This window comes from Frankliniella occidentalis, unplaced genomic scaffold, assembly GCF_000697945.3.
Source record: "Frankliniella occidentalis isolate FOCC.00 unplaced genomic scaffold, Focc_3.1 Scaffold19, whole genome shotgun sequence".
Lineage (NCBI taxonomy): Eukaryota > Metazoa > Arthropoda > Insecta > Thysanoptera > Thripidae > Frankliniella > Frankliniella occidentalis.
Window position 1 is genome coordinate 303037 of NW_026267149.1, and position 13277 is coordinate 316313.

The window sequence follows — 13277 nt, forward strand, 5'->3', positions numbered from 1 at the left end:
GGCAGCCGAGGTGTACCCGCTGCCACGCACTTCAGAGGCGTCAACACTATCAAGAGAACGCGCGTGCGGCCAAGTATGTAAAGGGCTTCCATACCCTATCTCTCCACGTCTTCATTGTCAGTTCATGAATACACAAAGTAGGGCGTTAGCGAACCTTCCCACCGGACGGCCACCAAACCCAATCATTAGCAAAGCGGTACTCATTAGGATTGTTTGAAATACAGCAAATCTTGCCTCGGACAAACACAAAATATCTTCAAAACAAAACGATACCCGAAACAAGTTAAAAATGTTGGTCGACGCGGTCGGCGTTTAGAGGTTATGTTCGTTGCGGGGTACGTACGTACGCAAAAAATAATCGCAAGCGTAAAAACAGCGGATCGATAACGCCTGGAAAAGGACACGGCCCTACCCCTACCAAATAACGAAAACCTTTTAAGTCGGCACGTAAAGGAATTTAGAAGATTCACAGAGATAAGCAGATATGCATCATCCATAATTTACAGTCGTGTGACTGAAACTGTTACTTTTTAAACAGTTATGTGAGAACACATTCAGAGTTAATTCAAACGTGTGAACTATTGCCATTCTACGACATATTACGCAAAATGCATATGTCAATCTACTAATCTGCTGATCCTGACACAGCCCCAAAGCAAATCCTAGCTGGACTTTCTTTTTGACAGTGCCTTGCAAAAGCGTCTGCTGTGTTTGCACAAGCAGCCTCCTCCAGTGCGCAGAGTGTACTCCGCCCCAACCGACAATTTCATGGAGGTTATGTCAGCCATGTAAACAGTGGCCTAGGCAGCAGGAACGGCCCCTTCCTCTCCAGCACTGCAGCCATTATCATAATCACCACGGCTGGGGCTGGGAGGGGGCGGCCCCCGCCCCGGGCCCGGGCCACCCAGCTGATCAGAAGTCACCCCGCGGTCAGGGGTGAACGCCGCGCCGACCGCGATCGAGCGTTCAGCGTTCGAACCCAAAATTGGGCGCGGTGACTTTGGCCCTGAACCAAAGGCACGGGGCGGCCAGGGGTGCCCCGCCCCCGGGAGGTAAAGCCTCCACCCTCCCCGAGCCCCGGCTAGCCCCGGCGCAGCCAGGCGGGGGCGACCCAGCTTCAACGGAATCGACGTTTGGATGGCTTACACTAAGTTGTGTGGGTGGCGCGGCCGGAGGGCCATGAGCGGGATGAAGAGCAGGCCGGTGACGGTGATGCCCAGGTACCAGAACGTGAGCTTGGCGTAGTAGCGCACAGTCCTGCTGAGGGCGAACACCAAGGGCACGGCGATGCCCAGGCCCACGCCGGCGTACAGCAGGATCGCCATCTTCGTTGCTTTACAGCCGACTCCCTGATCCGGCCTCTGACAGGCCGAGCCTGGCGCGGCTGGCGGCGCCCCTGATCAATATATCGGCGCGCCTCTGTCTCCTGAGCTCTCCGGGCCTCAGCTGCGTCCTGTCTGGGCCTCGACCATAGCCCCTCCACGACGGGGTGTTCACGGGATTCACTTCACTCTATAACGTGTACCGCACCGCGGGGTGTGCGTGCGACGCGTCCAAGTCGAAGGCAGGCTTGTCGTGGACTGCCAGCCGTGCCGTGCTGCCTTGGCCGTGCCGAAGCCGAGCCCGAGCCGAGAGCCGAGCCAGCGCCAGCTGTGCCCGTCCCGCCCGCCAGGCGGCGAGCCCGAGCAGTCAGCCCCAGCTCGGCTCGGCTCGGCCGCGCTCCTTTCGGCATGGTTCGGCTTGACTCGGCATCGCACTGCGCACAAAACTGCGACTTGTGACTTGTGCGTCGGTTTCGTACCAAGTACTATAAGTATAGTAACTCGCTTTCCCCTTGACACACGTCCGGTCCATGCTTTGTTCTCCGTTTGTAAATTGCTGAATTTGTGAATTTGAAAGTCTGAACTGAGCAAAGTTACCATCCTTGTCCCGGGCTAATGTGATGTGGCTCACACCGTTCTGACTCGTCTCTCGTAACGCATTCCACTCACGCGTGTCACACTCGTCACCCATAAAAAGAACTCCAAAGTCACGTGCCGCGGAGTGGATCTCAATGATGTACTAAAGATCCCAATTTAGCATTATTGTTTGAAAAATAATTTGCACTTTCCCATGACAAGCACTTAACTCCATTTTCGTTATGCACATGGTGTTAGATATAGAGACGCGAAGTGGACAGATTCCTATCGAATTGTGGAATGACTAAACAAGGTCTGATTACAATATCTATGAGAACGGAGGAGGTGGTCCGTCATGCACGAGTCGCGAGGGAGGGTCGTGGTCGTGAGTCATCGCTTCAGGTTTGTATCAGTTTGTATCAACTTACGCCTACCGCCTTTCATGTACGCCACCACCACGCCATCACTGCATTCTTTGATCGTTGGCCACAATATTTCCCACCGTTCAGATATTGAAAAAATATCACGTAGCATAAGATAAATCAGAAATTTCTTTTTAATTTCCAGATTTTCTTCTTCTCCATTGTCATGTAAAAACCACAGATGCATATTTTTTTTATGTGTGACAGTGGTACTTGCAAGATGGCCTCGGGTCTGTTTTCATTCATAGCGAGAAGGCTGGAAAATAAATCGATATCAATGACTTTTGTTGAGAGGTCCTTGTTGTTCTTTCATAGAAAAGAATAGAAGAAATAGAAATTTAGATTTTTTTAACTGTTATCAATTGACGTGATAACCTGTCTCAATTTATAGTGAAGTTGTTTATTTAGTTTATTCTATGAGCTCTAAAGACGAAAGTTCGAGATCGGGCGGCGACGAATCTCCAAGGTGAGTTTTGTCATTATTATGATGCCCAGGTCCGTAAAGCATTTGTTCGTCCCTTTTCCTGTGAGATTTTTGCTTGAGAGCGAATGCTGCAGCTTCTTTTCCCTATCCTGTTCACTTTCAATCAGAATAAATGTGCTGACAAATCATTTTTAATGCTGGTGCAGTCGCTACATCATCCTGCCAGTAATGTCAATATAACCTAAATAATGTTTCTTCTACTCTTCTGTCGTACTATTGTTGTTTGATTCGTAGAATAATTTTTATGCGTTCCATTCTCTTTTACCTTGTTGCCTCAAGATTTGTCATATAAAAATTATAGCACTTAACATATTTATTGTGAAAACGTCTTTCCGCATTTCTTTGTTTACATTTTGCAGTCAATGATCATTTTATTTGGAAGGTCAAAACACCTGGCTCACTTTTATACCTTGATACATTATGGTACCATTTCCATCAATTCTCAATTTTAATTGTAGTTATTTATTTATGTTGTGCAATATTTGTCTCAAGCAAAGGAAACAATCTTGTGGAGTTGTCACTGTCACTGTCAATGACAATATTCTTTCTTGTTTCACAGTACTTCTGGTCTTCAGTCGTCTTATGGGACACAGCCTTCGAACAAGTCAGTGTCTTTCACTGAGGAATCTGACACAATGAAACGTGCTGCAGCCAAGAAACTAATAGAAAGATATTTCTATCAATTACTTGATGGTTGCGGAAATCCCAACTGTGATAATGTGCATTGTGCATCAAGTGGAAAGGTGAGTATCTTAGATTGGTACTTGTTGTCAATATTTTTAGTTTCTAAAATTGTTTTAAATATATTTTAATGATATAAAATTGTTGTTGAACAGGCTAAAGTGTTGACTCCAAATCAAGCAGCGGCCCAAGCAATTCAGCTTTTTTCTCAAGAAGCCCAACTATGTGACACTCAGCCCTCCAAAGTTGCTCGAACATCTGAAAGTGATAGTGAGGCAGGCAGTCAAACAACTTCTAATGTGGATGACATTTCTCAATCTAGCACTTCTCATTCGATACCCTCAGCTATTCCTGGTCATTCTGGACTTTTGCAGTCTAAATTGTCAACACAACATGAAGGTTTGTCCACATAACTTTTGTTTATGCTGTTAGCGGCAAAGGTTTCAAAATTTAATCTGCATACTCATTATATTTGTCCTTGTCTTCTTACAGAAAAGCCAATACCCCACATTACAGAAGAAAAACTTCTCAAAATATTAGAAACATGTAAGAGAGAAAGCTCTTATTCTCTGCTCATTCGGACTCTAGGAGAAGTGTTTTCTAGTGCTGACTCTCTCTTTCACAGTTTTGTGAAGCGAATTCCGGAATCCCCTCTTGGTATGTACTGACAATTTTGAGAAGTCTTTCGACTTGGTCTCAAAACCAATACAGTAGTCTATTTTTAACATATTTTTGTTTTTAAATGTTGTTCTGTTTTTGGTTATTTTAGAGGCTCTTCTAGATAAAGCTCCACCCGGTGACCTTCGCCTTTTGAAGAAGGAAGATGTCAGGACATTAGAAGGCGATCAGGATAAGGATGAAGACAGTCAAGAAGCAGCACTTCGTGAACATTGTGCACAGGCTGCTCTTGTTTTGGGCCATTGTTCAAGACCTGTCAGGGTTGACATTGGAATTTGGGATACGTATGTTGACCTCCCCTCTTTGAGGAGAGCATATGCAGCTCTCTTTGAGCAGGTTTGTTCTCCCAATCCAGCTTGTCCATAATTTAATTTCAGGTTTCTATTTATATCTAAATAACTTCCTTTTCTTTCAGGTACCTGGTACAACTCTAGAAAGTGTGCTTGTAAATGCTCTTACCACGTTAGCTGCAAGTATGGAAATTACTCGCCAGTTTGCCCCTGCAAGTATGTGTGAAGGTGCAAGACTGCATTGCTTTGTTATCATCTTAGAATTACCTGTTCTTGGCCAATCTGAATATCTTGAAGTGGCTCTCCCAGCAGTAAGTTGATTAATGCTTGCTTACCTATTTGTATCTGTTACGGTTGAAGTCCGTTAATCGGTTAATGTCGACATTAACCGATTAAAGTCGACTTTAGCCGGTTAGAGTCGACATTAACCGCGGCGGCCGGTTAGAACCGTCCGGGGGCCGGGCCGGGGGGCGGACTTTAGCCGGTTAATGTGGTCGATGTGGACATTTACCGGGGAGCAGCGGGTAATGTCGACGGTGGGGTGAGACGGCATCAATCCATTTCATGTATTCAATAATGGTCATCACATTGGAGTACGCCTAAAGCAATCGTGACTTTATTGGCAATGCGCGGGCGTGCGCTGTTGCATAGCATCCTGTATTGTTCAATGCTGTCCTGCACATAGGGACACAGGGAGCAGAAAAGGTCAAAATGATGTCAACTGAGCTCAAAATGACACCTTTGATGTATAATGACATTACTTGGACCTTTCTGTTCCCTGGGGCCTTGAGGTTGCGCTGCGCCTCGGTCAGAGTCAAGGCTTGCGGTCTAATCAGACAGTGCAAGACCGCCTAGTGCGTGGATACTCCATCATAAGACCTAGGAGTGGGCCGGGGACTTCCCTTTGTGCAGTACAGCATATAGCAAGGAACCTCTCACGGTACTTCCTAATAAAGTCATGGCTGCTTAAAGCGTACTCGATCAAAACTGAATACATAAAATGGATTTACAGTTGCCCTCTAACCCCACCGTTGATATAACCCACCACTCCCCAGTTAATGTCTACAAACGGACTTTAACCATAATATACCTACTCTGTGTAACAAAAAAAAAGAGATTTAAAAAAAGTAACGTTATATTCCTTTTACAGATTTGTAAAGAGGCAGTGAAGATGCCACTATATACCCAAGGTAGATTAGCCCGCATTTGGGCTAAGCACTGTAGAGGTCGCCTCAAAGAACTTTTGGTGTCTCTGCAACAACTTATAACCTTAAAAGTCATATCTGGCACATTTTCTCGTGATCATTCAGTCCAAGATGAAGATGCTATTGTAGCTCCAACAAAACTAATGAAGGTATGTATTATTAAATAACATTTTTTTTTTTTTTTTATATCAAAACATTATATAATTTTAGTTCTTGCAGTCTGCTTTGTCATCATGTTAAGATTGTATTGTATTTTGTGACAGATTCTATACTACGCCAACATCCTGGCTGGAGAACTTGACTCTGCTGACTTAAGGCGGGAAGATCCTGCTGCCCTTACTGATGATCCATTGCTTGGTGTTGGATTTTCAGGCAATAAAACTTCTCCTCTAGCTCAGTATGAAGACCCTCTAGCAAAGGAACTGCAGGTAGGCTTATATTTGTTATGTTCGTCTGTATTTTGGGCTTGCTGAATGTGTAACTTACCTGTAAGTATTTTTTATTTCTTTTTCAGATCAATGTTCTGGATAGTAGAAAACCTCTAATACCATTCACAGAATTTTACAATGAACCTCTTAGTGAAGCAGTTGAAATGGATAAAGACTTTGCACATTTCAAAAGTGAGAGTGATGCTGCTCACATGGCACATTCTCAGTGCCCAGTTGCCAAGTTCAGTTTTATGTGGTACTCATTTATCCTAACCCCAGCAACAAAAACTCTGGGGTTGTATTATGACAATAGAATCCGAATGTACAGTGAGAGGAGAATGAGCATATATCATTCAATGGTAGGGCAGCCCGTAAATCCATTCCTCAGATTAAAAGTTAGACGAGATCACATCATTGATGATGCACTGGTTGAGGTAAGCAAAATTTGATAACTGTTAGTGCCTGTTTAATCTTAGCATATTGCATGTACAACTAGAATGCATTGTTCATGTTTTAGCTGGAGATGGTAGCTATGGAGAACCCGAAAGATCTTAAAAAACAACTTGTTGTAGAGTTTGAAGGTGAACAAGGAATTGATGAAGGGGGTGTGTCCAAGGAATTTTTCCAACTGATTGTTGAGGAAATATTTAATCCTGACTATGGTAATATTTTTTTTTATTATTATTTTTTGATGTTATGACTTGATGGTTGTGTTGACTTACAATTGTAACTTTATTTCTCAACTCAGGTATGTTTACTTGGAATCAGGAAACACAGACTGTGTGGTTTAACCCAACTTCATTTGAAAGTGACGCGCAGTTTTCCCTAATTGGCGTTGTTCTTGGACTTGCTATCTATAACAATGTGATACTAGATGTTCACTTTCCTATGGTTGTTTACAAGAAACTAATGGGGAAAAGAGCCACATATTATGATTTAGAAGACTGGAATAATGTAAGTTTTATTTGACTATGGAAGTTTTGTTTCTCTATTTTTTTTTCTCTTAAAAATCTAATCTAATTATATTTCTATTTTTTCTGGGGTTTGTAGACTTTGTACAAAGGATTGACACAGCTGTTGGATTATGAAGGAGATGATATTGAGGAAACATTTTCTCAGACATTTAGAGTTTGCTATCAAGATGTTTTTGGCACAGTCTTGCATCATGACCTTAAGGAAGGAGGCGAACAAATACCTGTGAACAAAGCAAACCGAAGGGTACGTAATGTATTGATTAACTGAGCTGTGCTGATATTTTCTTTGACGTGAAGTGATTCCATTGTTTTTGATTGTTGTTGTTTTTTCTGTATTTTTAGGAATTTGTGGACCTTTATGCTGACTTTCTACTCAATAAATCGGTGGAGAAACAGTTTAGAGCTTTCCGTAGAGGATTCCAAATGGTCACAGATGAATCTCCCTTGCATTTATTGTTCAGACCTGAAGAAATTGAACAACTTGTGTGTGGTAGTAAGGTGAGGAATTTATGGTGTAGCAGATTTTCTCAGTCTACATTGACAGGATTAAGGCAAACTAAAATGTGCTATGCATGTTTGATCTTTCAGAACTTCGATTTCAATGAGCTGGAGGAAGCAACTGAATATGATGGTGGGTATACTGCCGCAACTACAATAATTCAGCAATTTTGGGAAATTGTTCATAGAATGCCATTGGAAAGCAAGAGGAAGTTACTGCAGTTTACCACTGGCAGTGACCGTGTCCCTGTCGGTGGTCTATCAAAGTTAAAACTAATCATATCTCGTAATGGTCCTGATTCAGATAGGTATGTGTTTCTTTATTGTGATTAAATCAAAATTCCATTTTGTATCTATTTTGTAATTCAATTACCTCATATTTTATTATCTTTTCCAGGTTACCAACTGCTCATACCTGTTTTAATGTGTTGCTTTTGCCAGAATATGAAAGCAAGGAGAAGTTAATGGATCGGTTGGAGAAGGCCATAAACTATTCTAAAGGATTTGGCATGTTGTGATATCAAGTAGATACATAAGTACTGACCTAACTGTGCTGCTCTGGCAATTTAATGTGTGATAAATTATCAGGAGATATCCAAGTCAAGGAAATCACCTTTAAACTGGAAGTTTCCTGTGTCATTTACTAGTGTATATGTTATGAAATGTAATGACAGAACGTCAACTTTGAGGAGCTGTATTAAGTAATTGATTGCTATGTATATGAAAACATGTGCTCCTGGGTGAGTGCATCTGTGTGGCATATTAGTCCTCTATTTTATCTCATTTGCCATAAACCATACCAAATTGAGTACATACATATACCTTTTTGACTTGTTTTGCTGTGCGCTTGAAATACTGTATTTTATCCTCTTCTGTCTACTTTTCTATTATTTCATTTTGGGTATTTTAATTTCTAATCTAATTCTTTAATTGGCTGAATCGGATTCTATTCAAGATCTCGTTAATCTGCACAGAATGTGGAGTATGCTCACAATCAATTTTAATTTTTTCCAGTTTGGTGAAGCCAATTACAAGATAGTTACATAAATGTATTTTGAAGACCATAGCATGTATGATTTTCTATTCAGACATTTTGAATACAGTGTCAGTGTTTGTGTCACCAGTCATATCTTGTAATTGCTTAGCATTTTGTTAACTGCAATAATATGCAGTGTCCAAGACTTTCATCAAATTACATTTCATTTTTATTCATGTTTCTGTAAACTGTATGAAGTCTGTAATCACTCATCAATCCTCTATCATCCATCTGGTATTGCTTTTATTATTTTTCAAATTACTGGTAAAGTCATATCTTTTTGTGATATTTGTCAGTTTTTCTTAATAAATTTTTGCTCAATCATTTATCATTTCAATGACTTAAGTACAAATTGATTTTGATATGCAAGTCATCTCAACTAAGACCAATTAATTTGTCTAAACTATCAGTTTGGAGAAGTTTGTGATGATTACAATCAGAATAAATTAAGGTACCTGTCACTATCTGGTTTCCATTCTTTTTGTGTGTAAATCATGTTATGTATGACTGATATTCTTTCACATCCACATACTTAAGTCCGATTCATAGTCAGTACACAATGTGCCAATCTGATTGATTTCATCTATGTATGCTTTAATGCTAAGCAGCAGGATGTCTGGCGGAACACTGCAATAAATTAAATAAGAGCTAAATAGCACTTACTCCTATTTCTTGAATTCTAGTTCAGATTAATTTGATCATATTCTTCCCCTAGTGGTTGCCAAAGTATGACCAACATTTATTATTTTTTCTACTCCAAATTTATTTTTGAGTTACTGTTTCAAACCATGCCAAAGTAATCCTCTCTCTCTCTCTCTCTCTCCTGTGTGTCTGTTGTTGTTCTTGCATTAGTCACAAAAAAATGAATGTTTTAGATTCGTCCTTGTACTATTGAGTGTTCTCTTCATCACTATTCACTAACCATGTTTATCCAAATAAACATACAGTTTTGCACTATGTAGGGTTCTTTTGTCAACTCTGCTTTTCAACAGTACTTGATGAAGATCGTCAGTCATACTTTATATTCAATATTGTACTTATTTGAGTTATCTAACAGTTTGTAACTGTGCCGACATTGTGAATTAATACCATGGCTTCCACTTGTTACATCTCCTTCTGCAAAAAATGCACAGTTCCCATTTTTGTACCACAGAAAAGCTTTGTAGATATGCCGAAATATAGAAGAGATCAAGCAATTTACATTTCGGTGCTGGTACTACGCCTCATTTTCCTACAACCTACAACAAACATTGGCTGACTGATAAAATCATCAAGGTCAAAAAAATGATCAGGTGTAATAATTTGTACAGCCACTTTTCCGTGATTGTTGTTTATTTACTTGTTTTTATCTTATTAATTTAGATAGTTTAAAGAAGTGGCAATAAACAAATTAGGAAGGTATATTTACAATAGCAATTTTAATAAAACTGCTCTTTAAAATTGAAAGTAACAACTTCAGTTGGTTTTGCATCCAGTCTTCAATCAGCTACCTCATGACAGAAGAAGTCAAAAACATTTTCAACGAAAAGAAAAGTCTGTTCTCCATCTATGCTAGTCTTTGATTTGCAGGATTATCTGGCGATTTCATCCAATCCTTGCGGAGAATTTGTTTAAGCTGCGACAATCGCAGAGTTGGATTTTCGTTTTTTATTCTTGGCATGTTAGCTTCTTCAAAAGCTGTAAATGCTGCTTTCATTCTCTTTTCAGGATGTTTATCAGTTTCAGAGTCCTTAACACTACAAACAAAAAGCAATATCTCTGTTAAAGAAAGAAGTATGCCTCCAATATTGACCAAAATAACTGTTCTAATCTTTACACACCTCAAAACAGAAATAGCTTCTTCAACAGTTCTTGCTTCCTCACCATCTACTACAAGTCGGTTGACATTTTCCACTAAAGGCTGAGAAATGTGAGTGTCTAACTCTGGTTTACTTGGCTGTGCAGCTTGAGCACGTTTTTCGGTCTCGATCTACAAATTCAAACAAATGTTTGATACATGCATCAGTACATTGACATGATCCAAACACATTTTTTTCCCGTGTTAGTGCAAAATGTACTTACCTGTATTTGTTGACGTGTGATTTTGCTAATTGGTTGCTTGCCAGTGGAAACTTTAATAGAATTTAGTTCCTCGTCCAGAAGCGCCTTAGCTTCAGCTTTCTTTTGTAATGCTTCAGCCTTCTTTTTCTCTTGTTCTTCCTGAAATTATTTGATTTGATTGTCATTCAATAATTTAAAACATGCAAGTTTGTGTATGGAGATGAAATGTCCTCTGTTCTCACAGTACCTTTCTTTGAGTCTTTCGGTTTATGAGTTTATCGTCATCCTTCCAATATGCATCATCTATGGCTTTCTGTTTCCGTGCTTCCTCATCCTTTTTCTTGTCTTCCTTACGAGCTTTTGCAGCAACAGCTTTGCTATTCTCACCTGCAAATTTCTTGGGCATTCTGATAGGACTTTTAAGAGTGGAGTTCCTGAACTGGAAATGAATTTTCTAACACCCTAAAAGCAAAGAGAGAACGATATTTTATTTCCATATTATAGAGTAATGTTAGGACACTTGGGAGTTCTGGTGCCATGTTTACAGAGAATGGTAGGTGCACATAACCTTTCAGAGAAGATATGAGACAAACAAAACTCACAGAAAAAATTGAAAACTTCATTCATTAAATACGAGGAATCAAATGCTAATTCAGAGGAGAATTGACAGATCAAATGACAGGGTGGAATTCGACATGACTCTTAGTTGAAGTGTCACACAAAGGGAATCATACATTCATGTGTGTCACTTCTGTATGTCAAGCCGTACGAAGAAGTCACTTCTACGGAAACTTACATCCGAAATAAACCAAGAGAACTCAGTGTTAGGAGCGCCGTAGACAATAGCAATGGGTTGCGACAAGTAAACCAAAGTTCACGTTTACTTTCTGCTCCTGAACATGAAAATACAAATGTCAAGTGCTGCCAATAACATCTGTGGGTGGACGTTGTTATCCGCACAACCAACCCTCGCTATACGCAGCTCGTGAAAAGGGGTAGCCCGCTTTTTCTAGTTCTAGGTTATAAGTTTATCTCACAATTTCTAACAATTCTATATATTTAACCGGCTTACTCTGATACTTTGCTTTTCCATTTTACAGAATAAGTAGATGTGATTGATTACTAAAATCAGTTGTTTCTGCGAGTAGACTGCTAGTGCTGTTAGACATAATTTCGGAAATGGTAATGTTTTGGATCTTGAAGAAAAATGAAAGTAACCATTAAAAGTAAGTTTTCTTAAGGAACAGTTTTCTTCCGCCGGGTTGGTTCCATCTTGTTGATCTATAACTTGTGTGGATGCCAAGGCACCAAAAATTAAACATTGTTGTATTTTAAGAATTAGGTTAAGTTCATCCTTATTGATTACCTTCAGATATACCTGATCTCCTGATATACCTGAACTCTACAAAAGAAAAGCACTAAACCCCTGTCTCAAATTCATCGTTGTGTTACAGGTTGGACAGGAGTTGCAACATGGCGATGGGTGGCAAATGATGACACTTGTGGTATTTGCCGTCTAGCCTTTGATGGGTGTTGCCCGGATTGCAAGCTACCTGGAGATGATTGTCCTTTAGGTAAGCCATTTCAAATGTGTAACATTTTTTTTTTTGTGATCCCTTTATTATGATTGATAGGAAAAAAACATCAGAACCATTATTTCCATTCAAAGAAGGTCCTCTATAATGTTATCATACTTTTTTTGTTCTAGTTTGGGGCCAATGCTCTCACTGCTTCCACATCCATTGTATTATGAAATGGTTGAACTCTCAACCGGTGCACCATCAATGTCCTATGTGCCGTCAAGAGTGGAAGTTTAAAGAATAAACTTGTAAGTAAGCAAGTATACATGTAACGGAGGGAAGATGTTTGCAATAGTCTATCAAGAATCCGCAACTCAAGGAGAGGCTAGGCTGCCTTGAAGTTGTGCCGTGACCCTGAATGACCCCACCTAAATCTCTAGCCGCCAGGTCGGGTGGTTGTGGTCGGAGCGGGTGCGTGCCGCGAGTGCCATCGCTGCTGCTGTTGCTGCTGCCGCCGCTGCAAAGCTGCAGGTGGCTGCGACCCAACGTCTCCGCATCTGATAGAGGTATGTGTAACGCTACCCCCGGCCCGGCTGCCCTGGCCTGCCCGGCTTTGGTCTGTGGTGACGTTATGTAACGGCCGGGCCGGGCTTGGCCGGGCCCGGGCCGGGGGGTCACATCCATGACCATGTCAGGTCCATGTCGGTACCGGGAGGAGCGTGCCGGTCGGGGGAGGGGGAGTGCTTATGATGAAAGTGCCCCTCCCCCTCCCAGGACCAACATCCGCTGTGCCTCGTAGTTATCGAGGTGCTCCTATTGGAAAATTGCAACGCAATTTTCGTTTATTTGTTTGACAACATTTGTCTCACTTTAGTATTTTTTTAGACGGTCCCCAAGTCTGCCTGTGCCAGAAGGGAACGTGCCCCCTCCCCCCTCGCTCTTTTTCCTTTATTTCTTTTCTTGCACCTTTACTTATGAAAGCTAAAGTCGTACGAGTGAATTTACCAATCGCCGACGTATGTAAAGTGTGCGCGCGAGCTCGTCGGGCGGGTCACCACCACCACCACCGCGGAGAGAAACGCCCTCGCAACGTCAAACGATTTATAGGGTATTTTTCTCCCCC

At 41.2% G+C, this 13277-nt stretch overlaps 4 protein-coding genes across 9 annotated transcripts in view; 2 read left to right on the top strand and 2 right to left on the bottom strand.

Annotated features, from left to right (window-relative positions):
* LOC113207773 (1-acyl-sn-glycerol-3-phosphate acyltransferase alpha) overlaps positions 1-1613 on the bottom strand; it is a 5786-nt gene extending 4173 nt beyond the window's left edge. The window contains exon 1 of the mRNA XM_026424465.2: positions 1147-1613. Coding sequence (XP_026280250.1) covers positions 1147-1325 — 179 coding nt within the window. The 5' untranslated portion in view covers positions 1326-1613. The remainder of the gene's footprint in view (positions 1-1146) is intronic.
* A 461-nt stretch (positions 1614-2074) lies between these two features.
* On the top strand, positions 2075-9794 carry LOC113207782 (ubiquitin-protein ligase E3A). 2 transcript variants are annotated; one of them, XM_052264441.1, is made up of 15 exons: positions 2075-2300; positions 3364-3547; positions 3641-3884; positions 3978-4142; positions 4255-4499; positions 4579-4764; positions 5604-5807; positions 5922-6086; positions 6173-6520; positions 6604-6748; positions 6835-7040; positions 7137-7304; positions 7403-7558; positions 7649-7866; positions 7956-9794. In XM_052264441.1, the coding sequence occupies exons 1-15, from the start codon at positions 2254-2256 to the stop codon at positions 8074-8076; spliced, it is 2802 nt and encodes a 933-aa protein (XP_052120401.1). In that variant the 5' UTR covers positions 2075-2253; the 3' UTR covers positions 8077-9794. The 2 variants fall into 2 exon arrangements, with proteins under 2 accessions (XP_052120401.1, XP_026280260.1); XM_026424475.2 differs by lacking the exon at positions 2075-2300 and adding an exon at positions 2553-2786.
* Positions 9795-9908: 114 nt separating this feature from the next.
* LOC113207784 (coiled-coil domain-containing protein 124) lies at positions 9909-11576 on the bottom strand. Its single transcript, XM_026424477.2, has 5 exons — positions 11431-11576; positions 10882-11096; positions 10656-10793; positions 10415-10563; positions 9909-10330 (listed from the first exon to the last, which is right to left on the bottom strand). The coding sequence occupies exons 2-5, from the start codon at positions 11038-11040 to the stop codon at positions 10141-10143; spliced, it is 636 nt and encodes a 211-aa protein (XP_026280262.1). The 5' UTR covers positions 11041-11096; positions 11431-11576; the 3' UTR covers positions 9909-10140.
* LOC113207786 (anaphase-promoting complex subunit 11) overlaps positions 11538-13277 on the top strand; it is a 25495-nt gene continuing 23755 nt past the window's right edge. For 2 of the 5 annotated variants that reach the window (XR_008010842.1, XR_008010841.1), the window contains exons 1-5: positions 11538-11653; positions 11735-11860; positions 12089-12208; positions 12343-12462; positions 12595-12720. Coding sequence is in view for 1 of the 5 variants with exons in the window: in XM_052264443.1 (XP_052120403.1) it covers positions 11842-11860; positions 12089-12208; positions 12343-12458 (255 nt within the window). In the remaining 4 variants the exon portion in view is untranslated. Of the gene's footprint in view, positions 11657-11734; positions 11861-12088; positions 12209-12342; positions 12467-12594; positions 12721-13277 lie in introns of those variants that run through there. The other 3 variants (XM_052264443.1, XR_008010843.1, XM_052264442.1) reach the window with 3 other exon arrangements.

What these genes read in the sequence shown, in the direction of transcription:
- LOC113207782 (XM_026424475.2), top strand. Translation starts at nt 2,737, where the DNA reads ATGAGCTCTAAAGACGAAAGTTCGAGATCGGGCGGCGACGAATCTCCA. An exon ending in ATTGTCAACACAACATGAAG is followed by an intron (nt 3,885 to 3,977) that starts GTTTGTCCACAT and finishes GTCTTCTTACAG; the next exon opens with AAAAGCCAATACCCCACATT. An exon ending in CTCCAACAAAACTAATGAAG is followed by an intron (nt 5,808 to 5,921) that starts GTATGTATTATT and finishes ATTTTGTGACAG; the next exon opens with ATTCTATACTACGCCAACAT.
- LOC113207784 (XM_026424477.2), bottom strand. Translation starts at nt 11,040, where the DNA reads ATGCCCAAGAAATTTGCAGGTGAGAATAGCAAAGCTGTTGCTGCAAAA. An exon ending in ACCGAAAGACTCAAAGAAAG is followed by an intron (nt 10,794 to 10,881) that starts GTACTGTGAGAA and finishes AAATAATTTCAG; the next exon opens with GAAGAACAAGAGAAAAAGAA. An exon ending in TCACACGTCAACAAATACAG is followed by an intron (nt 10,564 to 10,655) that starts GTAAGTACATTT and finishes TTGAATTTGTAG; the next exon opens with ATCGAGACCGAAAAACGTGC.